We start from the raw sequence: 27996 nt of genomic DNA on the forward strand, positions 1-27996 counted from the left end.
TTTTAGGGGGGCTTGGATGACTCCCAGGAGGGGCCCTGGGAAGACGGATGGATGGGGCCAGGGAAGGTTTCCCTGCCCCTCCCTCCTGCTCTGCTGTCAATGTGAGCGGATGCTGATGCTATCTGAGACGGGGGATCCTGTGCAGGATGGGGCCAGGGGGGTCAGGGCTGTCCAGGCGGGTTCAGTCAGGGACCTCTGGGTGCATGGGCAGCCCGCTCTCGCCCCGCCTGTGGGTCTCCCAGAACCCCTTATCCAGCTGTTCCAGCTGTGGCCCCAGGGGGAGATGGATGTCCAGGTGCATGCGGAGGGTCTCGAGCCATTGTTCCAGCTTCACAAAAGATGGCCTGGGGACCCGAAGGAAGGGACATTTTGGGGGTGGGTACTTCCTCACATGCAGAGAGGCCCTCCCCACATGGGGGCACTTCCCCTCTGACCTGCCCAGCCTCAGCAACTCCCCCCACTCCCTTTAGCCCCAGTCGTCCTCCCTGTAGTTTATTTTTCCTCCATCTCCCCAGCCCTGGCCCCGGCTGCTCATGGGAAACTGGCCCTCCCTTGATCTACGGATATAGCCACTCACCTCTTCTCAGGGTCTAGGTCACAGCAGCGGACGGTGATGGGGAAGAAGCTGGGTGGGCAGTTGGGGGGACAATATCGATCTAGGAAACCTCGTACATTGAGGCCAAAGTCCATTGTTCGGGGAAGGTAGTCAGGGTCGGCGTTCACCCGGCCAATGATCTAGCAGACAGAACAGACCAGAGTCTCTCTAGACACTGCTGGCTGATCATTGGGTTGGCCAGAGCATTAGCGTCTGACATTTTTCTGGCCAAGGAGCTCAATGGAGAGAAATAAACATGTCTTTCTGAGAGAGATGGGCCCTTTATGTTCCTGAAGGGACCTGGGAGGCCACTGAGTTCAGCTCCCTCACTGGACAGGGGAGAAAACTGAGGCATAGAACATATAATCTCTGATGATAAGAGGGACCAGATAAGAGTATGATGAGGGGACAATACAGTTTGATATGAGGGGATGTGGTTAAGAGTACTGAACCTGGAGTCAGGAAGATGCCAGGAGTGGAAGAGGATCCATTCTTAGAACATTCAGGTGGGACCTTCCCTTCTAGGCAAAGTTCTTTGCTTAGATGCTGTGTCAGACCAGGGGACCCTAATGCTACCCACTAAGCCCTCCTTATTCCTCAGCATCCTGTGGAACCTACCTCACAGAGGACGATGCCAAAGGAAAAGACGTCTACCTTCTCGTCATAGCTGTGCCCTGGGTGAAGAGACAGAAGCAGTCACCACCAAGCTGGGGGCACAGCTTGGGCCTGAGAGAATAGGAGACACCCCAGTGTATGAGCCCCCACAGGGGCTCCTGGCAGATGGAGGGGATGGGCTGGATTGAGACCCTGGCTATAACCATCCCATTAGACCATAAGTTCCTTGAGGCCTCGCAGAGCGCCTGGCAAACAGAAGGGGCTTAATAAATGCTGGTTTGTTGGTTGTTTAATTTAATATGGATGCAATCCATGACCTCATCTTTTCAGGCCTTTCCATCACTGGAAAGGTTTTCAGCTGTCTTCACACAACTCATCACTGACAGTCAACTATCTAAGATGCCCTGACTTAGCTGTGGCTGAAATTTCGAGTCACTCGGGCCCCTTCCTGATTTCCCAGGCACTGGTCCTTGCTCTGGCTTCACTCTCCTCCTTTCATAAGCCTAGCCCACCCTTTGTCTCCTTCACTGCTCATCTCTTTCCAGACCCTGACTACAGTTTCATTCTGCCATCAGTGTTTGCTCCTGTCCCTGGGCTTTAGAACCGTTCTAGAAGGAGTCATGCAAATCAACTGACTGGACATTCCACAAACCAGTGGTATCCAACCTCCCTACTGCATGCCAGTCCTTCTCCTCTTCTCTGAGTGACCATCACATGCCCCAAACTCTCCTCATGCCATCTATGCCACCCTCTTCCCTGATCTCCCAACACTCACACTTGGCTCAAAATACTAAGACCATCAGTAGTGAGTCAATCAGTCACTCACTATATGCTAGGCACTGGACTAGACCCTGGGCATACCAAGAAGAACAAAGGCAGGGTCCCTGCTCTCAAAGAGCTCACAGTCTAATGGGGGGGACAGGGCGAGGGGGCAAAGCTCTCTCTCCCTTCCAGTCTCACACATCCAATCCCTTCAGCACCAGCCCCCTCCTCTCCTGCTCTGCCTCCATCTCAAAGGCCAAGTTGACTGATTCTTCTCCCTGTCAATACCAACCCTCAACCTGAGACCCTGGTGCCCATCTCCAGTCACCTTTCGATCACTCTTTTGCCTCAATTGTCTTTTCTCTTTCCTTCCTCCCCACCCCCCCCCTTTTTTTTTTTTACAAGTTTTATCGATGGCTCCCATTTTAATATTTAAGGGAGCTAATTGTTTCTTTACTGCTGAAGTCAATAGTTTTTTTTCTCCCAAGACCTCATCCTTCTTGACCTCTTGGCAGCAAAACCCTCCTTCTGTTCCTTCTCTTCCCTTGGGTTTGATGGAATTTTCCTGTTATGTTTCCTTCCTACCTAGCCAATATTTCACAGTGTCCTTTAATGCAGGTTATTGGAATAAAGGTCCCTGAAGCCAGGAATTGTTCCATTCTGGGGATTTTTTTGGTCTCAAACCAGCATTTTATTGGCCTGGGGATGGATGGATGAGGAAACTCCCTCTACCAGAGGAGACAGGCATCTGCTCCGAAACTTAGAGCCTTAGAAAGATGCCTGGTGCCCTGCCCAGGGTCACAGAGGCAGGGACTTGAAGACAGGTTTTGCCGTCTTGGTCAGCTCTTTCCTCACTCCATCATGTTATACAAATGGCACACTGTAGGTGCTCAATAAATGCTTATTGGTTGAATGGTGGATGGAAGACACATATTTCACAGATGAGCCTTAGAGACCTACCCAAGGTCACATCTAGGTGTTAGGGTGCAGAGATGGGATCTGAACCTGTGCCCCTTGACTCCTAATTTGGTGCTCATTTCTAGTGGGCCACAGGTTCATGGCAGGGAGGTGACGGTGGCTGGGGTAACTCTGCTCCAGAAGGGGAGCTTGGGGACCCTGGGATGGATGCCTAGGACTTACAGGCCCTCTCTGCAGCATTCTGGTCTCTCCTGAACCCATCTGGAGATGCTCCCTGGGAAGGGCACGGGAGAAGGGACGGGGAGAGTCTACCAACACTCACCATTGATCATCTCCGGAGCCATCCAGTAGGGATTCCCCACCACTGTGTACCGTTTTTTCCTGTCTGGCTTCTTCAGGCTCTTCAGTTGGTCAGGCTGGTTCTTCTCATCCACCATGAGCCGGGCTAGTCCAAAGTCAGCCACGACAACATTTTTGTTCTGGGGGGTAAAGAGAAAGGACTCCTAAGACCCTGCTGGCATCTAATCCCGAGGGGAGTAGTGGATTTATCAGATGAGGGCTTGGCCCAGATGACCTCAAAGGTCACTGCCACCCCCATGAATCACTGGGAAGAAGGGGGCACAGAAGGCCAGAGGAGGCAGCTCTGTGGGCCAGGGTTCTTGACTCTGTCAAGGACTTATCCCTGCTGGTCAGGGGTCCCTCTAGTCCCTCAGCAAGGGTGAATGAGCACGTGACTGTCAAAGGGGGTCACCTTGCTCTGAGGTGGCCAACTTCACATACTGGCTCTAATTCCAGAGTTGTTTTCCACACCCTGTAATTACTTCTGCCTCTACCTCTTCTCAATGTGTCCTCACTAAAAATGCCCCCTCTCTTCTTCTCTACCCAACCAAATCTAGCTGAACTTATAATGACCTCCCCTCAATTCCTATCTCTTCTAGGACACCTTCCTGCATTCCTCTGGCTTATGCTGACCTCCCCTGTCCTCAGTTGAGCCCCCCATCCAACGCTGGCTGCTGTCGGATGCTCTGTGAGCCGTCTCCCACCTGGGCTGTGACTTCCCAGAGGGCTGGGACCCTGCCCTTCTTTTCTCCAGTCTTCCTCACAGCTCAGCCTAGCACAGGGCTGGTCACACAGTCACTGCTCGGTGGAGACTACAGTCCCTACAGGAAGTTGGGTGAAGGAAGACAGAATGGAGGGGAAGCCCCACAGCTTTGGGGGTCTCACTGGGACGCTGCTCTGAAGCCAGCAGGCCACACATGTCTTGTGTGGGAAAGAGGAAGATACAAAGCACAGAGAGGGAATGAAAGGGAGGGAAAAGGGAGAGAGAGGAAAAGAGAGACAGGAAGACAGGGAAAGACAGGAAGATCCAGAAAAGAAGAAAGATGTAAGAGACAGAAAGGAACACGAATGAAGGACAGAGAAGGTCCCCAAAGACTTTGGCTCCAGCCTTTTCACCCCAGGTTTCCTGGTTGTCAGTGACCTTACCTCTCGCACCAGGCAGTTGTGGGAATTTAGGTCTCTGTGGATGATGTTCATGGAATGCAGATATGCCTGTGTGTAAAAGGAAGATGGGAGTCGGCTTGGGCTATAATCCCTCTGCCCCTGACCTTGGCCCAAGACGACAGGGATCCCTAGGTCCAGGCTTCTGCCCCTTGAATACTATCCATCCCATCGCACTCTAAGGGCAGATGTAACCCCAGGTCTGGCCACCCCACTCCAGCCCTGCCTCCTATTTCTGCACTCCAGCCCAAACCTGGGGTGAGTTGCTGATAACCTCAAGAAGAAATTTATGTATTCCCCATATCAGGGAAATTTTCATTTTAAATAGAGATCTTGGAGAGAGGACACTGAGAAGTATTAGGCATATAGGAAGGGAACAACAGAAAAATGCAAGGGAAGTGAGGACACAGAAGGAGGGGTTTGCTGCCAAGAGGTCAAGAAAGATGGGGTCTTGGGGAAAAAAAATCTTTTGGCTTTAGAGTAAAGAAATAATTCTACTTAGAGATAGAATTTCCAATGCTTGAAAAGACCAGTGAAGGGAGTGGCAGGGAGGGTCTTCCTTGCGGTTACTCAGGGGCATTGGACCCCCTCCCACAGCCCTCTCTGTCTTGTTTCCCCTTTCCTTCTGCCCCCTGCCCCTTTACCATTCCAGAGGCGATGTCCTTAGCAAAGCTAACCCGCTGGCTCCACGGGTACTGGCTATCCTGTGGGGACAGAGGGGATTGTCACTGAGCTGTGACAAGAGATGGATGACAGGCACACTGTCTAGCAGCAGAACAGCCTCAGGCCATGCTGCAGAGGCTGGGCACCCCAGGTTCCCTCTGAATTGGCTTAGGGGGATCTTGGAGGTGAACTGTCTCTGCTCTAAAAGGAGGCCCATTTCTGCCTGGCTCCTGGTAGACCCCTTCATTTGGCCCTGCCCCAGAATGACCCCATTGTCGTTGGCCCAAACCCCTTCTCTCAGCAGAAGGTTTCTCCTGGAGCCTACATTTTGTGAAGGGGCCCAGGGCTGTCTGCCTTCAGCCTTTCTTGGCCTTGTTCCTGACTTTCTGGACTTCAAAGCTATGTTTCCATGTTGAATACCTTCACTGCCCTGCTTCCCCATTCAGGGCCTTTTTAAGTCAGATCTTCCCCCATTAGAGTGTAAGCTTGAGGGTAGGTTCTGTCTGCTTTCATCTAGTATTTGTATTATCCCAGTGTCTGACACAGCAAGGGCTTATTTAAGTAAATGCTGATTTCCCTTCTTCCTCATTCGTTCCTCTCCCTTCCCCCACGGACCCCTTGACTCTAGGTTCAGACTCTGGCCTCAGCATCCAGATTAGACCTTCAACCCTAGACAAACCGATCCTATCACCAAACAGAGGCCTGGACCTTGACCCTGAACTAGCTCCCAGGCCTCTGCTGACCCCAGTCAGTGGTCTCACAAATGCTACTGGCCACCAAAGGGCTATTCAGTGCTTAGAGTAGGGCAGTCCATAGCTGTAGCTCTGAGCCCCCAATCCCCACTGTAGCACTGGCCACTATGACACACTCACCATGCTCTTGATGATTCCCCGGAGAGTGCCACCCTTGATATACTCAGTAATGAAGTTCAGCCTCTTGTCCTTGTAGAGCACCCCGATGAACTTGAGCACATTGGGATGCTCTAGGCACCGCATCACCTTTACCTGAGGAGAGGACAAAGGGCAAGTACTTGAGGTGGAACAGCTGTGGCTCCAGGTGGGGAAGGTAGAGAGAGACTCTTCTGCCTCTTGCAGGCCCATGGCTCCCTGCGATGATACCTGAGCCCACTTTCCAAGCTCAGCCTTCCTCTATCCCATAGGCACTGTGAAACCCATAACCAAGAGAAGGCAGTGCGGTATAGGGGAATGAAAAATGGATTTTGAGTCAGAGGATCCAGGCTGAAATCCTGGTTTGGCCATTTATTCCTATGACCTTTGGTAAGCAACCACTATTACCTCCCTGGGTCTCTAGAAAATGAAGGGGTTAAAATAGACCTCTAATGTTCTTTCCAGCTCTAAATCTAGGATCCTTTTAGATTTGTGCTGGTGGCAGGGGCTGAAGCCAGGACTCTGGTCCCCTGGCTCTTGGTCCAGTACTGGATCTGTCCCATCCCAGTTGTCTGTTCCCCAGGTGAGAGACTGGAGATCACAGGCATACAGTAAGTGCTTAACAAATGTTTAAATGACTGTCCAGTGCTGCTTCATGGTTATGGGAGGACTATACAAGATGAGGAGGTATGGCTAAATTACAGTCTACAACAGCTGAGGGAGTCTCCATGGATAATATCACAGAGACAGCAACTATCCAATTATCATGGGCATTACTGATGACCCTCACAATAGTAAGTATGAGCTACAGCCTACTAGACAGCCTCAGATACACTGGTGTGCCTGGGGCACAGTTCCACAGCTGTGAGCTAATCAGCTCCTGCCAATTCAGGATGAGAGTCCCAGCTCCCACTCAGAGCTAAAGGCAGAGGTCTGAGCCCAAGGAATCAAAGGCCAGGGGTCAGAGCAGCTAAAAACATCCTCCAGAAGATCCAGCTGGGACAGGAAGTACAGAGCTTTGGATAATATTAGTGATCCAAACGGCCCCTTTGGGAAAGGTTACTACAGGTTGGGAATTTTGGGTGAGTTTGTGAAGAGCTGTTCCCCCCCCTTCCCCTGCCCTGCTTAATCCTTCCCTGATTGGCTGTTTCGATGAGTCTATACATCTCTCTCAGGGTCGGAGAATGAAGTAGAGGCATGAGGAAAGAAACATCCTGTTCCTGGGTTCCCAGGAGAATAGGGGCCCCTTGTTCAGGGAACTGAGGCCGGTCTGTATCTGACAGAAAAAGATGGTGTCAAGCAGCTGGGGGGCCCTTGCTGATGAGACCTAAGGGCAGACGAGGCTAGCAGAAGAAAAGGAGAATGCCTTCAGAGAACCCCAAATCTTTTTGAAAGTGTTTTCTAATTACTCTTTACAGATGCTTAGCTTTGGTCAACTTTGGTTAAGTCACTTACATCTTTGGGTCTCAGTTTCCTCATCTCTAAAATAAGGGGGTTGGGCTACATAACCTTCTAGCTCTGTGGAAATGCACTGTCTTCCTGGAACCTCCATATGTTGATAAGACCTAGGCTCACTGCTCAGTCTACACTATCAGTTCACCTCTGGCCTGTCCCACCACAACCCTGGCTTTCCAGCCCCCTGGGAACAGTAACAGCCTGAACTCATTCCTCAATGATAAACTCGTATTCCAAACCCCTGCTACTCTCCCCATTTCAGTGATGCTGAAGCTTGGCTGTCATTGGATTAGCTCTGTGGCCCATCCCTCTCCACTGGCTCCCTTGGTCCCATCTCCCCCAACTCCTCTCCACCACTGTCCCACTCAAGATCACAGCCTCCCTGACCCCTTGCTCCTAACTCACTGGTCCTAGTGGGAAAGTTGGAATAATCCTTGTGCCCCATCGCCAATTTCAGACTCTTCTTCTACTATCATCACACAACAGCCTCTCCCCCTTGGAGATTCATTCACTTCTTACTTTTCAACCAATTAAGAATCTGGCAGCTGTCATCATAGATCCTAGGACACTCCTCCTCCCTCCATGAGGTCAATGCCTGGCTCACAGTCTCTCTTCTGCCTGATTCCTCCCCTTATACTTGGTCTCCTTTGGTGGATCTTCCTTCAAGCCATAGCCACTAACCACGAGGGTCCCCCTCCTAGGCCCTCTTTTCTTCCCTCTTGATACCACAAGGATTCAACCATCGTCTCCACATGGATGAGTCTTCATCATCATCATCTCTGTGAAGCTTTGGAAATGCTGTTGTAGTGAATGGGATATCCAGGCCTAACCTCTCTCTTAACCTCCAGTCTCTGATCTCCAAATGCCTATTGGATATCTCAGACTCTTAAATTCAGCATGTCCAAATCTGAATTTGTTACCTTTCTCTTCAAACTCTCCCCTCTTCCTAACTTTCCTACTATGGTTAAGGGCATCACCATCCTCATTGTCACCCCAGCTCACAACCTAGGTGTCATTCTCAACTCCTCAACTCCTAATGCCACCCTCTGCATCCAATGAGCTGCCAACTTCTGTCTGTTCTAGCTTCCCAACATCTCTTGAACATTTCCCCTTGCCTCTGACCACCCAAGTGCAGACCCTCATCACCTTCCTCCTGGCCATAGTTGCCCACTCTAAGCCATCCTCCACTTACAACTACCAAAGTGACCCTCTTAAAGTGTGCCTTGGAGCATGTCCACCTTTACCCTCTCCCCACTTAAAAAGCTCCACCAGTTCAGTAGCCCCTCAGGATCAAATATAATGCCCTTGGCTTGGCTTAGAAAGCCCTTTACAACCTGGTCCCCTCCCATCCTTCTAGTCTTCTACCTTACTGCCTTCCACCTGGTGGAAGGATCTGGTGACACTGGACTGTTTGCTATCCCTCCAATAAGACAGCCCATCTCCTATACCCGGTATTCCTGGCTTCCTTTAAGTCTCAGCTACAATTCCACCTTCTACAAGGGACCTTGTCCATCTCTCCTCAATGCTGGTGCCTTCCCCATGTTGCTGATCTCTGTTTTATCCTGGCTATATCTTGCCTGTACATCATTGTTTGCAAACTGCCTCTCCCAAGAGATTGTAAGCACCTTGAGGGCAGGGAATATTTTTACCTTTTTTTGTATCCCTACCATTTAGCACAATGCCTGGCACACAGCAACAACAATTAATTAATTATTAATTTATAAATAAATAGTTAATAAACAGTTATTGTGGTTCCTATCAATAGATTTTTCTAAGCTAATGAACAACATGAGTGGGTTTTATTCTTTCCCCTTTAGTGGAAAGACCCCAGTGGCTTTGAGGTCAGAGGTCTCGTCTGTGGTGTTCACTGCCTGTGTGACATTGGGCAGGTGACTTTCCCTCTCTACATGATCCGTCCGTCTGTAAAACAAGGGACTGGATTAGATGGCTTCTGACATTGCTTCTAATTCTAAGTCTTTGAGCTCAGGGCCCTCCCCTTATCTAACCTCTAGCTCACAAGACTCTAAATGATCTACAAATTGGATAACCGAGGCTTGGAGTTTTGGGGGCAAGTGGATGGGGGGGAAGGTAGGAAGAAGAGAATAGAAACCTGAGAATAAAATAAAATTGAATTAAAAAATAAAAACCCCCCAAAACTGAGGTTTGGCTCAAAGTGAAATTGATGCTTGTAAGGCCCCTTGGAGCCAGACTGACCTCTTTGAGAAACGTCCTCTGCGTCTCCTCATCAAATCGGATGAGCTCCTTCATCACCATCACCTCGCCAGTCTCCCGGTGAGTCACCTGGGGGATATTGGCACATCAGGCTTGGCTCAGAGGGGAACTGTCAGAAGACCCTGCTGCTCTAGCTCCTCTAGAGAGGAAGGCAGCTCAGCAGGAAAACCTTTTGGCTCACAACCTGCCTGAACTCATTCCTCAATGATAACACAGAGGAACTAGGGGAGAAGCAGGAGAGCAGCAAGTCAACATTGGGCCTTATAATCCTCAGTGTATGAGTTGAGAGGCAGATTTCACTTCCTTCTGGTTCTGCCCCTTGCTGTGTGACCCTGGGGCTAATGACAGTGCCTCTCTGAGTCTCAGTCTACTTATCTGTAAAGGGAAAGCTGTTCCAGTGTAACTCACATGATCCTTCTAGATTTCACATGCTATGCTTTTGTGCTCTAAATATAAGGGAGAAGGCTGAGGGGAGGAGGAGGTTCAGTGATATTCTGTGTCTTCCCACCCACCCCAGGGCAAAGTGAGAGGCCATACCTTGATGGCCTGTCCAAAGCAGCCCTTTCCCAGCACTTCACCATGAATGAGGTCAGAGGGCCGGAAGATGCGGTGGGTCCGAGAGACAACGCGGAGGGACTCGGAACGGCCCAGGTCCTTGCGTTGGGAGGCAGGGGAGCCCAGTGAGCTGCCACAGGGTGATTTGTCAATGCTGCAGCTTCTCCTATAGGCCCAGACAAGAGAGACATGAAGGGACTGGTGCAGAAGTGTTCCCTACTGTCCTCTACGTCCCATCAAGGTGGGCTGAGAGTGGGACCAGAATCTTCTCCTGCCTCTTGAACTACCTCCTCTCTTACCCTCTATCTTTCTTACCCTAATAACCCTCTCCTACCACCCCCCACCCCCATCCGTCCATAGTAGAAGCATATTTAAGCAACATGTTCAAATCATGCAAACCTGATTCTAATTGGAGTTCCTTCCCCTCTTTGAGGTAACTCCCTCACTCACCTAAGCTGCTCAATAGTCTCATGTTCCCATCCCTATTTTATTAAACCCTGCCCTGTTCTTTACACCTTAGTGTGAATGAGTGCCCATATTCCAGCAGGGATATGTGAATGTGAGCTTGAGTCCTAACTGGGCAATGTAAGCAGGGGATACTTCACTTCCATCCTTCTATCTCCAGGACCTAGAAAGTGCTATGCACACAGTAGGCATTTAATAAGTGTTTACTGATTAATTGTGTAATGTCAGAGGAAGGTGGAGGACAAAGGGTCTTCTGGATCCTGTTGAATTCATACCAACTGTAGCGACTTCTTACCTTGTCAACCTATAGGTAAAGTCCAGGGAGACCATGTCTTAAGTGGTCTGATTTCCAAAAGGTTTCTCTCTCTCTCTCTCTCTCTCTCTCTCTCTCTCTCTCTCTCTCTCTCTCTCTCTCTCTCTCTCTCTCTCTCACACACACACACACACACACACACACACACACACACACACACACACACACACACACACACACACACACACACACACACGAATGACCACTCAATTCCTAGTCAGTAGAGGGAGCTGTCTACAAAAACAACTTTCTCTTCATTAGGTGCCTATGGCTTATTCTCAAATTGGGCAACAACCAGAAAAAGCAATAGTGGGAGAAGGTGGGCCTTGTTTTCTACCCTGGTCCTTGTCTGAAGGCCCAGAGCCAAGGAGTATATTCTGGAGGTGACTTACAGGACAGGCCTCTGCCGGACAGGTCCCCCTGCTTCTGTGTTGGGGGTTCGGGCTGGGGAGCACAGTGGGCTTCGAAGATCTGCCAGAGGGCTGGCCTCTGGAGCTGTGCCATGGGCCAGGACATCATGAGGGTCATGTTCAATGGTCAACTGGAGCAGGCGGCTGGTCTCTTGGATCAACAGGTCAATCTGCAGAGAGCAAGCATAGGAGTGCTAGAAAGAGAGGGTATGAAACCTTTCAGCCCTCCCCTACTCACTAGACCTCCCTCTATTCCATTGGCCCATCTCCAGCACAGGCTGAAAGACCCCACTGTGGGGAATACCTCATCTAAGGGGACGTTCCGTATGGGAGTACCGTTGATTTCTAGGATTCTGTCTCCAATGTGGATGGAGTTCTTCACATCTGGACTGATGCAATCAGGGTCCACTCTACAGGGCACAGAATAGGAAGAGTTAGACAGGTCAGCAACCATAACGCAGTCATGGAATGTCAAGATGGACAGATACTGCCAGAGTCATCTGGACCAACTCCCACATTTAGCAGAGGAGACAACCATCATTAGGGGGCAAGAAAGACCTGAATGCAAACCTTAACTGCTGGCAAAAGCCAGACCATTTACACCAACAATTGGCTGGGTAGCAGCCAGATTCAGGACCCCCCTCACTGGGAGTCCTGACAACTAGACCACTGCCAAGTCCACTGTGGGACTATGATCTCTTAACACACAGAAAAGGAATTCAGCTTATTCCTCTTAGCCCCCAAAGGAGGGACCAGGAACAACAGGGACACTTAGCAAAGTGTTTCTATTTCCAATTGGCAGGGTGGGCCTAGAGAGGGGAGGAGTAAAGTCTCATAACTGCTAATCAATCTTCTCCCATGTCCAATCAGGGCCCCATTTAATTGAGTCTCCAGTACTCAAGGCCTTCTAATCTAAGAGATCAGAGATTCCTAGTTGGAAGGGTCTTAGAGGCCCCCTAGTCCAACCCTCTCATTTTACAGATGAGGAAACTGAGGTCCAGCTAGGGGAAGTGATTTGCCTAAGGTCATACATGTAATAAATGACAGAGCTGGGACTTGAACCCAGGGCTCTGATTCCAAATATCACATTCTTTTTGCTTAATCATGCTTCCAATTAATTTTTTAAAAAGATGCATTCCTAGGAAAAGATTGAGGAGCTATGGGTGAAAGGCATTTCCTTCTGGGAAGCTAGAGGAAGGCAGAAGTTAACAAGGGGGGATCTCGTTCCTAAGGATCCTTCCCCAAACTTAGAGGACTTGGGGTACCTGAGGCCAGGCTCTGCCTCCTTCCTGTTGGGCCTCAGTTTATCCACTTGTATATTCACATGGTGTCTCCCCTACTAGGACGTGAGCTTCCTGAGGGCAGGCAACTAATAAAAGTGCTGTTTATTGGCTGAGAGTTGGAAGGGGCAGTAGGGTTATGCTCACTGATGGGCCTGGGAGTATGGAGATTGGCCAAGAGTGAGCACGACTCTTGGATCTTTCTCTAGGGCAATGTGATTTAATTTCTGGCTTCTTGCCCCTGCCCAGCCTCCAGTCGGGGACAGAAAGGGTCAGAATTCTCAGGGGCCAAGCAGGACAAGTCTTGCCCTTTACTCCAGATTACAGTCCTACTGCCATTTGAAGAGAGTTGCCATCCCCCATGTACTGTGCCTCTCTCCCAGTCCCACTGGCCTCATCCAGTATCTTCTCTCCAGTCTAAATATCCCCATTCCCTTCAACCAATAACATGGTTTCTAGATTGGCAACCATCCTAGCTGTCCTTCTCTGAACCTCCTCCAATTTGTAAGTGTCTGTGCCCAGGAATGGAGATGCCACCCCAGGTCAGAAGGCAGTTCCTTGCTCTGGAGAGTGATGGGGCCAAGCTTCTAGGAATCATGAACTGATGGTTCCATTGTACCATCCTGTTCAGACTGGCACATTGTGTTCAGCCCTGGACACCACAGTTTAAGACGGATGTTGATGAATTGGAAAGTGTCCAGAGGCAGACAACCAGGACGGTCAAAGGCCTTGAGTCCATGTCATATGAGGATGGAGTGGAGGAAATGGAAATGTTTAGTCTGGGGAAGGGAAGACTCAGGAGCGACATGATTTTTCTCTTCAGGATCTGAATGGCTGTCACAAGGAGAAAGGTTGAGATTTGTTCTGTTTGGTCTAAGAAGGAAGAACCAACATCATGAGTGGGAAACAGCATTTGGGTTTAATGTCAGGAAACCTTTCCTAGCAAGGAAAGCTGTCCCAAAGTGGAGGTGACTGTCTGGGCAGGTGGTGAGTTCCTGGTGAGATGCTAGATGATCACTTGTCAGGTATGGTGTATGTGTGTTTATCCTTGCTTAGGTAAGGGCTGGACTGCCACGATCAGTGGCATTCCTTTCAACCCTCAGACTCTGCGGTTCCATGATCTTGCACCATATTCCCTGAACGAAGTGAAGCAAGGGCCCAAGGCCAAAGCCTGAGATTTCTGAGTTTTTGCTTCTTCCCCAAAACTTCGCCTGAATCTCCTAGCTGTGGTTCACAAGAAGTCCTTACCCATATTTTCAAAATCCCCAGTCCCAAGGCCAGTTCTTTTCCTCCTAGTCCTTAAGCTTAAGTAGAGGCCACACAAGCCATAACCTTATCGTGACCCACCTTTGCCCTCCCACCTCCTGAGGGGCCCTGAGAGGGATACTCACCCACGAACTCGAACGGTGTGGGAGTGCTCAGAGCCACAGCCCTGCTGGCCAAAGGCTGGGTCGATGGACACAGAAAGCCCTCGCTTGCCATCCGCCGATGCTGGGATGGACACCAAGGTAACTGTATGTGGGAGGCGGGACCCTGGCGAGTCAGGCAGGATTTGCTCGATGACCGGAGTCACCACCATTTGGTAATAGCAATGCCCGCTGGTGAGGGCAGCAACAGTCAAGAGAGAGGAGGAAAGATAGAGATCAGGCAAAGGGAGAAAAAAGAAAGCATAGTAAAATGTGTTCTAGTTAGTCCTGGCCCGCCAGGCTGTTTTAGCATGTGAGAGTTGCAAGGGTTCTTAAAGATCCACTAATCCACTGTTTTAGAGACAAATTGTCATGGATCTGCAAAAAACTTCATTAGGATAAATACATAATTTTGAAACCCTACAAACAACTGATTCCTTTTTCTGCCAATCTCAGGCTTGCTCTTTTCCCTCATTTCTAGGTCTCCATTTCTTGCTTTAACCCCTCCCCCCTCAAGTGCTCTCACCCTCCCTCCCACACTATTTTGAGCATTTGTGTATTTATTAACTTTGTTATTGATACTGTATATATTTTCATAGGGACTTGTCTCTCCCATTAGAATATAAGTTCTATGTGAGTAGAGATTTCGATTCTTTATACTTGTGTCCCCAGTGCCTGGCTTCTTGACTGACTGAGATCTCTGGAAGACTCTTAATGATGAGGACAGGAAGCCATGGAAGATTAGCTATTTTACTAGTCTGTAAGATACCTTGGTTTGGGAAACAATAATCTAGTTCAGCCCTTCCCAGTTCACAGAGGGGGAAAACTGAGACCCAAAGAATGATGTGCTCAACAATATACAGGGAACTTACTGGCAAAGCCAGAACTAGAACCCAGGGCCTTGGTCACTCACTGGGCCTGAACTCACCAGTAGAGCTTGGATCGTTCCACCAGAGCATAAGTATCCCCATCTCCGATGAAGGCCCCACATGTGAGACAGATGAAACATTCAGGATGGTATTTCTGGTCCCCTGCCACCTGGAAACACAGGGAGAAAAACAACAGCTTGGAGACTGTCCTCTTTCCCCATGATGGACACAGTACTGTCCTCTATGCCCTTCTCTTAGCCAGGGGTCACCAAATTTTCCTCAACTTCTGCCAATCACTGATTCAGTGACTCAACTTAATCCACCCATCTATCCATCCATCCAACCAACCATCATCCGTCTATCCACTCATCCATTCACTCACCTATTAATCCATCCATCCAACCAACCATCCATCATCCATCTAATTATCCAACTAGCCATCATCCAACAATCCATCAACTCATCTATTTATCCAACCATCTAACCACCCCTCATCCATCCATCAAACCATCTATCCAACCGTCCATCCACTCATCCATCCAACATCCATCTATCCATCCATTCAATCATCCATCCTCCATCTATCCATCCATCCATCCTACAGACCTTCATTAAGCAGCCACTGTGTACAAAGTGCTATGTTAGGCACTAGAAGAGATACAAGTTCAGGTGGGACACAAGCCTTTCCTTACAGAAGCCAAGAGCTCCGGGAAGGCTGAGTCAGATTTAGCTTGGCTCCTTAGAGACCTGAAATTCTGAAAGGCAAACTATGGACACAGAGACAAAGGACTTTACCCTGTCAGAGCAGGGCCAGGCCTGGACAAGAAAGAGTCTGAATGTGCACTAGAAATGGGGAGGGAAATCCAGGGATAGAAGAGCCCCCAAGATAACAGGGGTGGGGTATATGTGTGTGTGTGTGGCAGGTACTCACCATGACCAGCCCTTTGGTGATCTGCTCGGAGCAGCCATGGCATGACTCGCCATAGCGGGACCAATAGTCCTTCTTACAGTACAGCTGCCCATCCTTTTCATAGTACTGGTGGGAGAGAGAGGTGCCACACTCACAGCACCTGGTCCAGAGACAAAAGGGAGGTTCGGATGGGTGCCCTGCCCGTGGACCACATCTACCCTCACACCTGCTCATGTGCTCAGCCTCCAGGAAGAACCGCTGCCCAGCAGCCAGGTCTTCCGGTCCATCAGCATTTGGAAGAGGGTATCCCCAGTCTCCATTGGCATAGCACACCACAAGGAGACAAACAAACTGGATTGTATTTGGGAGGGGTGGAGGAGAAATGCCAGACCTAGATAACCAAACCACAGAATTTAGCATTGGAAGATAGAAGGGAATATCTAAATCCTTTGACTCTTTGGTCATAAGATTGCAAGCTCTCAAGCATTTGAGTGAATCCTTGGTCTGACCCCCTCACTCTACAAAGATGAAACCAGAGGCATGGTGGAAGTGAGACTAAGGACTAGGACCAGGGTCCAAATCCCAACTATACTGCTTGTCACCTGTATGAGCTTGGGCAAGCACCCCCTTGGCCTCAGTTTCCTCATCTGTAAAATGAGAGGCTCAGACCAAAGGCCTCTGAAGTTGCTCCCTGCTCAGCCCATGAGCTGAAAACAGAAATTCAGAGACATTAAAAAATCTGCCTGAGTTCACCCAGGGACAAGAGCTAGGGTTAAAACTCAGGTCCTTTGACCCCAAATCCTGAACCATCTGCACTGCTTAGACTCCTTTGGAGATGGGACAGACTTTAGAGACCTTCTGCACCACAGGCTCTTAGCCTGGGCTGGAAGAATTTGTTTTTTAGAAGTCTCGATCACTGTATTTCAATAGTTTTCTTTGTGAAGCTATGGATTTTATTTCATGTATTTAAACATGATTCAGGGAAGGAATCCGCAGGCTTGAACAGATTGTTTTTTTTTGTGGCCGACAAACAAAAGAGCCGTTAAAAGTCCACCTCCTGGTAGTCTCCTTATCCTGCAGACAAAGAAACTTAGTCCAGAGACAAAGTTCCCCAAGGAGAGCAGCAGTTTCCCCTCCCCGGAGGGCTTCAGGAGAGGATCACCAGCTGGGGTGTTACTGAGGGTAGAGGCTGGCTCTGACAAAGGGATGAGCAAAGTGGTTACGCAAATCTCATTTAGACTTTTCAAGGTCATTCCAACAGAGTATCATCCTTGGAAGGCACCACAGAGGGCATCTAGCACAGACCCCTCATTTTACAGGTGGGGAAACTGAGGCCCGGGAAAGCTGCTCAAAGACTTGTCCAAGGTCACACAGCGAGCTAACAGCAGAACTCCAGGCTTGCAGCCTTTTTACCTGCAGGAAAGAACTCAGCTGGGGAGGATGGGGATTGGTGGGCCCCTGAGGCTGGAACGGGATCTGTCTTTCCCGAGCAGGAAGCCAGGCTGATGACATCATCGGTCAGGCTACTGCAACTTGAGATCCCCCCTCCTGAGTTAGGACCCCCGGCTCAGGCCTGATTAAGGAGTAAGCTGGAATTCTGCGGGGACACAAAGGGGCTAGCTGTCTGGCCAAACAGGAAGGAGAGGAGAAGGAGGAGGGAGAAAAGGGGGGGAGCAGGAGAGGCCAGGCAGGAGAGACTGCGGCATCCCTGAGCCAGCCTTGGCGAGGCTTTCTCTTTAAGGGGCGGACAGCTAGTTCCTCATTGTCTGGGAGCTGAAGCGCCTCCCTGCTCCCTCCCCCATCTCCCCAAAGAGCCCAGGAGACAGTGGAGAAGCTGCCTGCCGCAGTCCTGGGCTGCAGATGGGGCTTCGAGGGGAGGGGGCAGGGTTGGCAGGGTAGAGGAGGGAGGAGGGGAGGCACCAGCCCTGAATTGTATGGGGGGGGGGCGGAGCCCAAGACAGCAGAGCAGAGAGGAGAAGGGCATTTTGAGCAGCCTGGGACTGCCTCCCTACCAGGGAAGCCAACGGTGGGGAGGGTGGGAAGAGTAACCCAGGTGTGCTCAGGGCCCCAAAGCTGGGCCTTTGGGGGTGGGGGAAGAGAAGAAATGTGGCCTCCAAGAGTCTCCCACTACAGTGCCATGATGTCATCCCAGAGCTCAGTGGTAAACTTGAACCCAGGCAGGGCTGGCCTGGCCAGTGGCGGCTCAGGGCCAGCAGGGGGTAGGGGGTGGGGCTCAGCCACTCCATTAATTCCTGCAAGGCTGTACCCCACCAGATCCCAAGGGGATCTGGCTCAGGGCCCAACCACACAAATGAGCCTCACTCCTCTCTGCTCCCCCTCCCCAATCCTCTGCAAGGATGCTCAGCTCTCCCAGAAATTACCTCTGAGGACAGGACCTGAGTCTGAGAGTCAGGAGAAAAAACGACAGAGTCCAGGAGTGATGTCCCACCCTGGGGCCAGGCTTTCTTAGGCTCCTTTGAGAATAACACCAAGAGAACACCAGTACCCTCACACTCCTGGAATGCCTCAGTTTACAAAGAATGTGAAGGCGCCAGGTACGCAAAGGCCACTTAGTGCCCAGCCCTCCTCCAGCCTGGGCCTCTCAACCAAGTGCTTTCTTTGAGATACAGGGCGCCCAGAAGTCTTGGTGTTGGAATTCTAATCTTAAAAGTCTTTCTTCACTTTCACTTTGCTGGTAGATGCCGCACTGGAGGAAGAGGGTGACGTCAAAGCCTCCTGCCCCGTTGTTCCCGCCCCAGACAGTGAGGACACATTGAGAAATCGGATGTGAAACACAGGAGCGTGGGCCCCCATCCACAGCAGGCAGTCAGGGAAAACCCAAGACATCTCCTGTTGCCGAAAACAACCCTAAAGATAGCCCAATCCCTCCCACTATGAGAGAGAAACTGAGGCTCGGTGAGGAAGTGACTATCTGGTGGCTGTACAGCTAAGGGTCAGAGCCAGGAAAGCAGTTGAAGTTTTCTGTATCCCAGCCTTGTGGCCCTTTCCGCAAGGCTATCTTTGCTGAGATCCTTGGGACATAGACTATTCTTTTTTTGAGCCAGGCTAAGCCTGGAGGCTGGAGGTCCATATAATCCTTCTTTCATTCTTTCACTGCTTTACTTGTCCCAAGACCTTTCTCCCACCTGCCCCCTTCTCCCTACTTACCAGCTGACACCAGTTCAGGACCTCAACACATCTCCCCTGGACTACTGAATGGGCCTTCTTGACTCCAGCCTCTTCCCTTCCCAAGTCATCTTTTCCATGCCACATAGAGGGTCCTAAAGCATAGGTCTGACCATGCCAGGGCTCTGCTCAAAAAGTCCAGACAGTCCCTATGGCCTCTAAGGTCTAAGACACTGCACTGATTGGCCTTAAGACCCTTCCCTCTCTGTCTCACTTCCAGTTGTCCTATCCTTCCTACCTCCATGCCCTTCCCCAGCCCTGGAATGCTCCTCCTTCCTCATCCCTGCCTCCAGGAACCCCAGGTTCACTTGAAGACTCAGTTCAAAGGTTCTTTAATCTATGAAGTTTTTCACAGTTCCCCCAGAAGGCACCCTCTTCTAAAAAAAAATATTGCTTATCTATGTGCATGGGCTTCCTCTAATAGAGTATAAACTCCCTGAGGGGAGAAGCTGTTTCATTTTTTAAAACTGGTATCCAGCTAGTACAGCACCTGGCAAACAGCAGATGTTTAATAGAGGTTTGCTGAACTGGACTGACTTGTCCAGTCCAGTAATAGCACGGAGGTACTCCAAATAGGCCCAAGGTGATGGGGAAGAGTGTAGATATGAAGGCAAAAGAAGGTCCTTTCCCTGCCTTGGAGGGGGGTCACACTAACTCCATCCTCTCCCTCCAAAGGAAGGGGCAAAAGCCACAGAAAGGGAGCTGGGAGGGGTCTTCATTAGGAGAAGCAGCAGCATCGGTCAATGGGTACATTCCCTAGGACACAGGGCAGCCTCTGCCTCCAGTGGGGTAAGCCACCCAGAGAGTACCAGCTGCTTTTTGCTCAGTGGCCAAGGGTATTCTGGTCAAGCCTGATAGGTAGCTTTGGCCAAGAATAACCAGAGAGCTGATGGGGAAGGAGGGGAGGAAAGCAGTCTGAATCTCACAAGGCACTGGGCTGGTCACCAGTCTCTTGGGTTGGCTTAGAGGTAGAAAGATAGAAAGAGGTAGAAAGAACCCCACTCTGCTTATTATCTGTGTGACCTTGGGTCAGTCCCTTCTCTCCCTGGGACTCCATTGCCTTTTCCATAAACTGAAAGGGTCACATTGAAGCCTGAGGTAAATAATATCAGGGCACTGAGGTGAGGGAGTAAAATAAGCTAAGATAATGAGAAGAATCTATTATCCTCCAATCCAGCCAACCAACCAACCAACTCTCAGAGCACTGTCCCAGGTCCTTCCATGGATGGATGGAATTCTCATTTTACAGATGTGGGTGGCTCTCCAGGAGGAAAGGAGGCCGTCTCTGAGAGCAGGTCAACAACTCCTTAGCAACCTAAGTCTTAGGAGGATCACCAGAGAGTACTAAGGTTAGAGGCCATGTCTCAGGGTGGGTCAGACCAGGGGCATCCTCTAGTCTCAGGCTGCCCTTGAGCCATCCCCTACCTCAGGCAGGATCACAGCACTTGGTCCTACCATCTCCACCATGCCAGGATGCCCAGTGCAGAACATGGCCCTCAGAGGCCATGGAGTCCAAGGGTGACCCGGGCTCAGAATCATATTTATAAATGAATAAAATAAAATACATAGAACCACAGAAGGAATTAATTATGTGACATAACAGTTCTCAAAAGTATTTTTTTAAAAAAGTTCACAGAGCACAGGTGAAGAACCTCTGATCTAGGCTGGTCCCTTTGTTTTACAGACAAGGAAACTGAGGGACTTAGCATTGGCATTGGGATCTGAACCAGAGGCTTCTGACACCAGACCTCCATCCTGATCCATGAAGGGGATGGATCTGGCCATTCCTAGTTGCCCCTCAGGCCAGGGCTGTCTGGGCCGTGGAGCTATCAGAGAGGCCTGGGTCAGCCCACATAATCACCATCTCCTTCATGGTTCCACCATGTTTCACTTCTCCAAGGCTTCCCAGACCTGATCCCCCCTCCCCTCCGACACACACAGCCCTGGGGCATGGGGGCCTAAGGGAGGGCACAGGTCCCTTGGATGAAGAAGCACCAAGGAGGCCTCTCCACAGGGAGTCAGAGGGGGACAAGGATCTATTTGGACTTACTTGGCCCTGGCGAGGAAGTAACGTCTCTTGAGGGTTGAGGCCAGCATCCTCTGTAGCTGTGACCTCCAGGGAAGTTAGGGACCAAAGAGGAAGCTGAGGCGTGGTCAGGGCTCACAACTCCACCCCTGCCCGCAGCCCTAGTCTATACCCCTAGAAACCACGAAGCCAGGGGTGGGGCTAGTGTGGCCGCAGGCTCGGTGGAAGGCCAGGGATAGGAGAAAGGAGAAAATGTGGGTGAGGGTTCTTCCCCATCCCACTCCCCAACTTTCCAAGGGGCCAGTTTCAAAATGCTGCAAGTTCCTGTGGTGGGCTATATTTTAGAGGAGGAGGGTGGGGCCAGGGCAGCAGGGGCTCAGCCTTACCCCAGGCTTAGAAGTGTGGCCTCTCCTGACCATCCCCTCTACCTCCCTTCTCTGACCACCTGATCTAGCACCTATCTCCAGGACCACAGACTTGGGGCTGGAAGGGATCTTAGAGCCCACAGAGCCCAAGCTCCTCATTTTACAGATAGGGAAACTGAGACCTAGACAATGACGTGCCAGGTTCCCAGTCCTAGGAAGTCCTTGGTCCAAGGTCCTCCCTCATAGGATCATAGCTTTAGAGCCCACTTTCTTTATTTTATGAGTGAGGAAACAGGCCCCACAGAATGAAGCAAACTTGTCCAAGTTCACGAAGGTGGGATCACAGAACTGGAACTGGAAGGGCATTTAAAGGTCATTCAGTCCCCCTCATTTTACATATGGGGAAACTGAGGCCCAGAGAAGGTAAACAGTCAAGATGTAAATCCAAGTTATTATTTTATCGTTATATAATTTATTATTAATCAATTTATTAAATTCAATTTATCATTATTAAATTTAAATGCAATAAAATAGAAGAAAAGAATATCTCACAATCATTTAATGCTGATAGATGTGAGTTAGGTTTAGTAGTCAACATGCTTATTTTCCTGCGTAGGAATTCAGTACTGTGTGCTCAAGCCTGTGTGAGGCTACACTGCGTGGTGAGGAGGGAGGGATTCACCGACCACAAATCACAGGTCTGAGTCTGGAAGGGACCTCAAAGGCCATTTAATCCACTCTGTCCCTCATTTTTACAAGTGAGGAAACTGAGGCCTAGAGAGGCCTCAAGGCCTCCCAAGATCACACGGGAAGGAAGGGCAGTGGAGACGAGTGAGGGAAACACAGACTTTGGAGCCTGAGGACCAAGGTTCCAACACAGGCTCCTGTGGTATAAATGGAATGAGCACTGATATTAGAGTGGGAGGACCTGGGCTCAAATCTCACCTCTGACAGTTACTATCTGTGGGACCTTGGATCCCAAGAGCCCTTCTGCTTTCTGGGCCTTGGTTTCCTATTCTGTAAAATGAAATGACTGGAATAGATGCTCTCTAGAGTCCCTTTCAGCTGCCTACCCTGTGATCTGTATTTTGTCTGCCTGGTGGATCCAGCCCAGGGCCAGGACCCCAAGAGGAGGTGACCAGAAATAGGTGGTAGGTGAATTGTTCAGGAGAAAACTCTGGGCCCAGGTTAGCCTGAAATCATTGCTGAGACAATATATGTGTGCCAGGCCCTCAAGGAGGACTCCAAGCTTGGGCAGGCATGAGGAACAGATACTGGAAGCTGGGAAGGCTGGTCTCTCTAAGGCCGTTCAGGATGGGGCTGGGCTAGGAGCCTCCTGAGAGCCAGACACTTCAGACCTGCCCATTCTGCCCCTCGGATCACGGCATCTGAGCTCTTTGGGGGGAAGTTTCTTTTTAAGAGAAAAACTGAAACCCAGAAAAAATGCCTTGCCCAAGGTCTCACAGTGAGTCAGTAACATAGTCTGGATTAGGTAGGACTCAAGCTGGGTTTTTCTCATTATGATACCCCACTTTCTCAGCACAGAGTCCCCCATGCCTGGCACAAACCACCCCTTAGCATGGGCCACAGACAAGAGCAGAGTTAGGTTCCAATCCTGCCCCTGATGCTGGCTACCTGAGTGACGTTAGATAAGTCACATCCAATCTTTGGGCTCAGCTTCCTCCTTTGTAAAATAAAATAACCTTGGAGTTCTCTTCCAAGTTATGATAAACAGAAGGTCCATTCATTTGAGAATAATGACCCAGATATCCCATCTTTGGGTGCACAGCTCTTTCTTCCACATCAAGGCCCTATGGCACTCCACTAGAGAGTTTTTTCTGATTTGACCTGGGCCAGACCAAGGTTTGGTCACTCTGAATTCACCCCCACTGCACTCTCCACATCTTTCCACTTTGTCCACTTACATCAAGAGTCCTTAACCTGGGGCATGTGAACTTGTTTTTAAAAATATTTTCATAACCATTTCAATATCATGAGTTTATCTATGTCTTTTATTTGGTGCTTTTAAGAAGAGGATTTTGGGAAGGGTCCATGGGGTTTACCAGACTGTCTGCCAGAGGCCCAGGACACACCAAAAGTGAAATCCCCTTAGATGTAGCGTGATGTGTCTCATACCCAAATGAAATTATAACTAGCATATAGATGGGTGTACCTCTCTCTCTTTCTCTCCCTCCTCTTTCTTTCTCTATCTTTCCTCTCTTTCCCCTCCTCCCCCTTCTCTCTTTCCTGCTCTCTCTTTCTCCGGTGAGCGCTCTCCCTCCCCCCCCTTGTTTTTTTTACTTTACATATGTTAATTTGTGTGATCCAGATAAATGGTTTCTCTGGGACATCCCAGCTTGACCAGGGGATGGGAGAAGCCACCTAGTTCATTCTTCAGAAATGGAAACTGAAGCCCAGACAAGGTAATTCCTTCGAAAAAGGGAATTTGGGGCTGAACTGGGTTAAGGGCCTCGCTCTCCTGCTTCAAAATCCAAAATCCTTTTTATATCGCACTGTTTTATTAGGGGTATCTGCTTAATCATCGAGGTGCAGCCTGAGGTAGTGGATGACCAGCTACGTGGCCTCAGACAGGAGGTCTTGGATTCGAGTCTTGCTTCTGATACATCCTGGCTTCACAGTCCTGGGTCAGTCACTTCACTTTCCAGGCAACTTTTTAAGATTGCAAACTGCCAAATGGGGAGCAGGGCTGTCCTGGTGGAGGGAATTCTTTCATGGGGAGCTCCCTGTATCAAAGCAATCCCAAGTCTGGTCCTGTTCAGCCCCAGGGCATTTCTGAGTTCTGCTGGGGATCCCTGGACCTAACAAGTATCAGGAGAACATTTCCCTCTTTCCTGCCCTCCCCTCTTCCCCGCCCCACCCCCCCCAGCCCTACCTGAAGCAGTCAGAATGCCAGTCAGCATTCAGGGCCTGGAGGTACTGCCCATCATAGATGCTCTGGCCACAGCTTGAACACACGGGCAGATCACTTCCTGTAAGGGGTGGAGCAGATGGGGGAGAAGGGAGACAGCGAGTGAGTGACTGCTTGGCATGGTGCCCACTCCTCCCCCACCCATGACAGGCTGGGGCAGAGCAGGACCCTCCACTAGGCCATCTGGACCTCGGGTTCAGAGAGGATTAGTTGGGGGAGGGGGAAGGGAAAGGAGGAGGGATCAGTACATCAATCGGCATTCTTTACGTGACTACTACATGCCAGACAAAACCAACTCAGTTCCTATCCTCAAGGTTTATGGCTTACCTTGACCAACAGGAGAAATGAAGACAAGGATAGAGATTCTTCCCCAGGCCAACACATCCTTTCTTCCTCTCCCTGCCCATCCATTCCAAAGAGAGCTAGTGTATTGGTACCTAATAACCTCAGGGTGGTCTAGGGTCCTTGGCTCTGGGGCCTTGGGCACGGGCCCCTATGGGGTCCCCTGGAATCATTTGAGAGTGGAATGGGGTGGGTCTGGGCCTGTCATATTCCATCTCTGGGCCTCAGTTTCCTCCTATGTAACAGGAGGACGTCGGCTAGCCAGTCTCTGAGGTCTCTACTACCTCTAAGTCTATGAGCCTGCAATTCATTTCCAGATTGTGGCGAAGGGGACAGAAGCCCAAGGTATGTCCCTGGTCAGCCTTTGGCCATCATTGTTCTAGCTGGGCCAGGAGAAGAATGAGGCTGAGGACCCCAGAGCACCCGAGGGCTCCTCTTTGGAGAATTCTGGGGAGGAGCAGGGGAAAAAAGTCTCTTCTGCCAGTTTATCCTTATGTGCTTAGTCATGCCTCCAGCTCTCCTCATGCCGCTGGCCACAGAATGCTGGAGATGATGGATCCATCAGGGATCCATCGGGCCAATGCCCTTACATTATGGAGGAGGAACCTCCGGTCCAGAGAAGGAAATGATAACTGATGTTCAGGATTACAGTTAGCACTGGAAAGGACTTTCTGACCCTTTCTACATTCATTCTCTCACTGGAATCTCACCACAATGCTTTGAGGTGGATATAATAAGCATTATTTTCCCTGTTTTACAGATGAGGAAACTGAGGTCCAGAGAGCTGGTGACTTGCTCAAAGTCACCCTACGTGGCCCAACTCCCAGCTTTGCCAGCACCCACATTCGATTTTCCATGACAATGAAATGGGGATCCAAGGTGTGCCTAATTCAATACATCTGAGGACCCTCACGTTCCTTCAGTTGGTTTTGGAGAACCTAGAAGGGTGGGATGGACTGGCCTCAGAAACATGCATTAGCTGGATACACACTTGAAAGCATTTGGGTTCCTTGAGGCTACCCTGGATGTGGCTGGTGGTGAGGTAGATGGCAGTGGAGTTGGGGGCACATGGAAAAGTCTTGGAGTAAGGATGGAGGAAGAAGCTACTTCTATATTAAAAATCTGCTTTGAAAACGCTCTGATTCTATGTGTGAACATGTGCAAGACCTCAAGAAAATCATTTAACCTCTCTGTGCCTCAGTTTTCTTTTCTGTAAAATGAGGGGTTTGGACTCAGTGATCTCTGCAGGTCCTATGAATTCTAAGTTGATGACCTTACGAGCTTCCACAGGTGAGTTCGGAAGGCCAGCCACCAGTTGTCCATCAGCTTGGCCCCATGGGTCAGGAAGGCTCCATATGATGGAAGGTAAGCAGAATAGCCCCTTGCTTCCAAATACTGTCCCCTAACTTCACTGAGGCCTGACTCCCCACCTTTGGCACCCCACGAGGGACCCAAGTCCTCCATTCTCCTGAGAGGTAGCAGGATGGGAAAGCAGGTAGCCTTAGGAGGAACACTGGTCCCACGGGGGAGGGAGGGTCCTGGGGTGTGAGGGGCTTTCATCTCAGCTCTCCTCCAGAGCTTGGTTTGAGATGAGCAAAGCCAGGCACCCTGGAGCTCTAGAGGGAAGGGGGAGGAGGCCTGGCAGACAGAGGGAAAGGGCCTGGAAAGGGGAAGCCAGGGATGCCCTGACTTCTCCGACGTCATGGGTCTGCTCTGCCCAATCCCCCACACGAGGAGACATTCTGCCTGCCAACATGCGGAGCGCGTCCATGGCATAGGAAGTCAGGGCTGGAAGGAACCTTGGATGTTCTTTTACTCAACCCCTTCATTTTCAGAGGCGGAAACTGAGGCCCAGAGAGATCCCATGGAAAATGAGACACAGAGCCAGAACTAGACCCGAGTCTCCTAATGTAATGAGCCAGCTCCCTCCTTCACTGTGGGCCTCCGTACTGGGAGGGCTGAGAAGTGAGGGTAAGACCCATAGCTGGCAGCCAAGGAGTCAGGGAAAGGAGAGGCCACCCCAAATTAGTCAGGGGTGGAAATCTATCCAGGCAGAAGGGAAGGGTCTCTGAGACAGGAGTCAAGAAAGGAGGGAGGAGAGGATTCCAAGAGGGGGCCCAGTGGCAGACCACCTAGGAGAGGCTGCTTAGTGGGGAGAGGGTGGGATAGGGATGGTGGGAATTGGTCCATTGGGCCCTCTTTTAGGATGTGCTTAGGATGGGCTGGGGCATGGGAACATTAATAAAAGTAACAGGGGCGGCTCAAAGAGATGGGGATAGTGGGGGGTTGTAGCGGCTAGGATGGGTCACGGGGATAGCACTAGAGGACACTACAGAGGACAGGAATGGCTAGTGAGGGGCAGTCAGAGAAACTAAGGGGAGAGGAAGAGGGATGCTTAGGGTCATTTAGCTCTTGGAGGTCATCCAGTCCAATTGCCCCAGTTTACAGATGAAGAAACTGAGGCCCAGACAGGTCAAGTGCCTTGCCCAAGGTCACAGGCAGTGAAACAGCAGAGGGGATTTGCACCCAGACCCCTGACTGAGGGGCCTTTGGGGGTATGCAGAGAACACCAGAGCCGGACTCACAGGGCCAGGATTCAAACCCTGGTGTTGCTGTTTCCTACCTGCGTGACCTTGAGAAAAGCAATTCGCTTTCTGGACCCCACTGTCTTCATCTGCAAAGCGGGGAGGTGGGGGCACAGGGTGCCGACCCCCCCAGTCAGGGGTCCCAGGACTTCTGTGGGGGGGTCTTTGTATTACACGATGGGGGTGGGGCATTAGGGGGGATAAAGGGACGGATAGTTGGGGGGGGAAGTTGAGGGGGTCGTGGCGGGGTGAGGTGAGCGGCGGTCCCGGGACACCGGGATGGGGCTGGGGCTGGGCAGGCCGGGCGGGGGATGCGATCGGAGGGGGTCGAGGCTGGGGGAGGGGCCCGGCCCGCTCTTGCACACTTGCCCACGCGTGCTCACCTTCCTCCTCTCCCATACGTTCTTCCCTCCAGGTGCAGCACAGGAGCATCAACCTCATGCATTCGGCAGGGCCGGGCCGGGGCCGGGGCCGGGCCGGGCCGGGCGCCCAGCGCCGCAGCCACCAGCCCCGGGGTCGGGCCGGGGGCGAGGGCCGGAGGTCGGGGTGGGGCTCGGGGCGCCCCTCGGGCCGGCCGGGCTGGGCTCGCCGCTGCCGCTGCTGCTGTGTCGCCGGGGCTGCCGCCGGGCGTTCCGGGCTCCAGCCGCCGCCGCGGGGAGGGGAGGGAGGGATGAAGGGCAGGGGGCGGGCCTGCGCAGCCGGGATCCCTAGGACAGAGCTGCTGCGGC

The 27996-nt window shown here is 50.9% G+C and overlaps 1 protein-coding gene across 3 annotated transcripts; it reads right to left on the bottom strand.

Annotated features, from left to right (window-relative positions):
• Positions 1–27806, bottom strand: LIMK1 (LIM domain kinase 1). 3 transcript variants are annotated; one of them, XM_072640179.1, is made up of 16 exons: positions 27652–27806; positions 24306–24402; positions 15857–15995; positions 14985–15094; positions 14042–14248; positions 11675–11780; positions 11353–11540; positions 10165–10348; positions 9610–9696; positions 5926–6057; positions 5035–5094; positions 4376–4441; positions 3213–3369; positions 1214–1269; positions 578–735; positions 1–344 (listed from the first exon to the last, which is right to left on the bottom strand). In XM_072640179.1, exons 1-16 carry the CDS (start codon positions 27707–27709, stop codon positions 182–184), a joined length of 1968 nt encoding a protein of 655 aa, XP_072496280.1. In that variant the 5' UTR covers positions 27710–27806; the 3' UTR covers positions 1–181. The 3 variants fall into 3 exon arrangements, with proteins under 3 accessions (XP_072496280.1, XP_072496281.1, XP_072496282.1); XM_072640180.1 differs by lacking the exons at positions 24306–24402; positions 27652–27806 and adding an exon at positions 21072–21189; XM_072640181.1 differs by lacking the exons at positions 4376–4441; positions 5035–5094.
• Between the last annotated feature and the right edge of the window lie 190 nt (positions 27807–27996).

Source organism: Notamacropus eugenii, chromosome 2 (assembly GCF_028372415.1).
Source record: "Notamacropus eugenii isolate mMacEug1 chromosome 2, mMacEug1.pri_v2, whole genome shotgun sequence".
NCBI lineage: Eukaryota > Metazoa > Chordata > Mammalia > Diprotodontia > Macropodidae > Notamacropus > Notamacropus eugenii.

Bases quoted from the DNA above. Each gene is read 5' to 3' on its own strand.
- LIMK1 (XM_072640179.1), bottom strand. From the start codon at position 27,709: ATGAGGTTGATGCTCCTGTGCTGCACCTGGAGGGAAGAACGTATGGGA. The intron at 14,249-14,984 runs GTGAGTTCAGGC...TGCCCTCACCAG, and splicing joins GAACGATCCAAGCTCTACTG to CGGGCATTGCTATTACCAAA. The intron at 1,270-3,212 runs GTGAGTGTTGGT...CTCTTCACCCAG, and splicing joins GGCTCCGGAGATGATCAATG to GGCACAGCTATGACGAGAAG.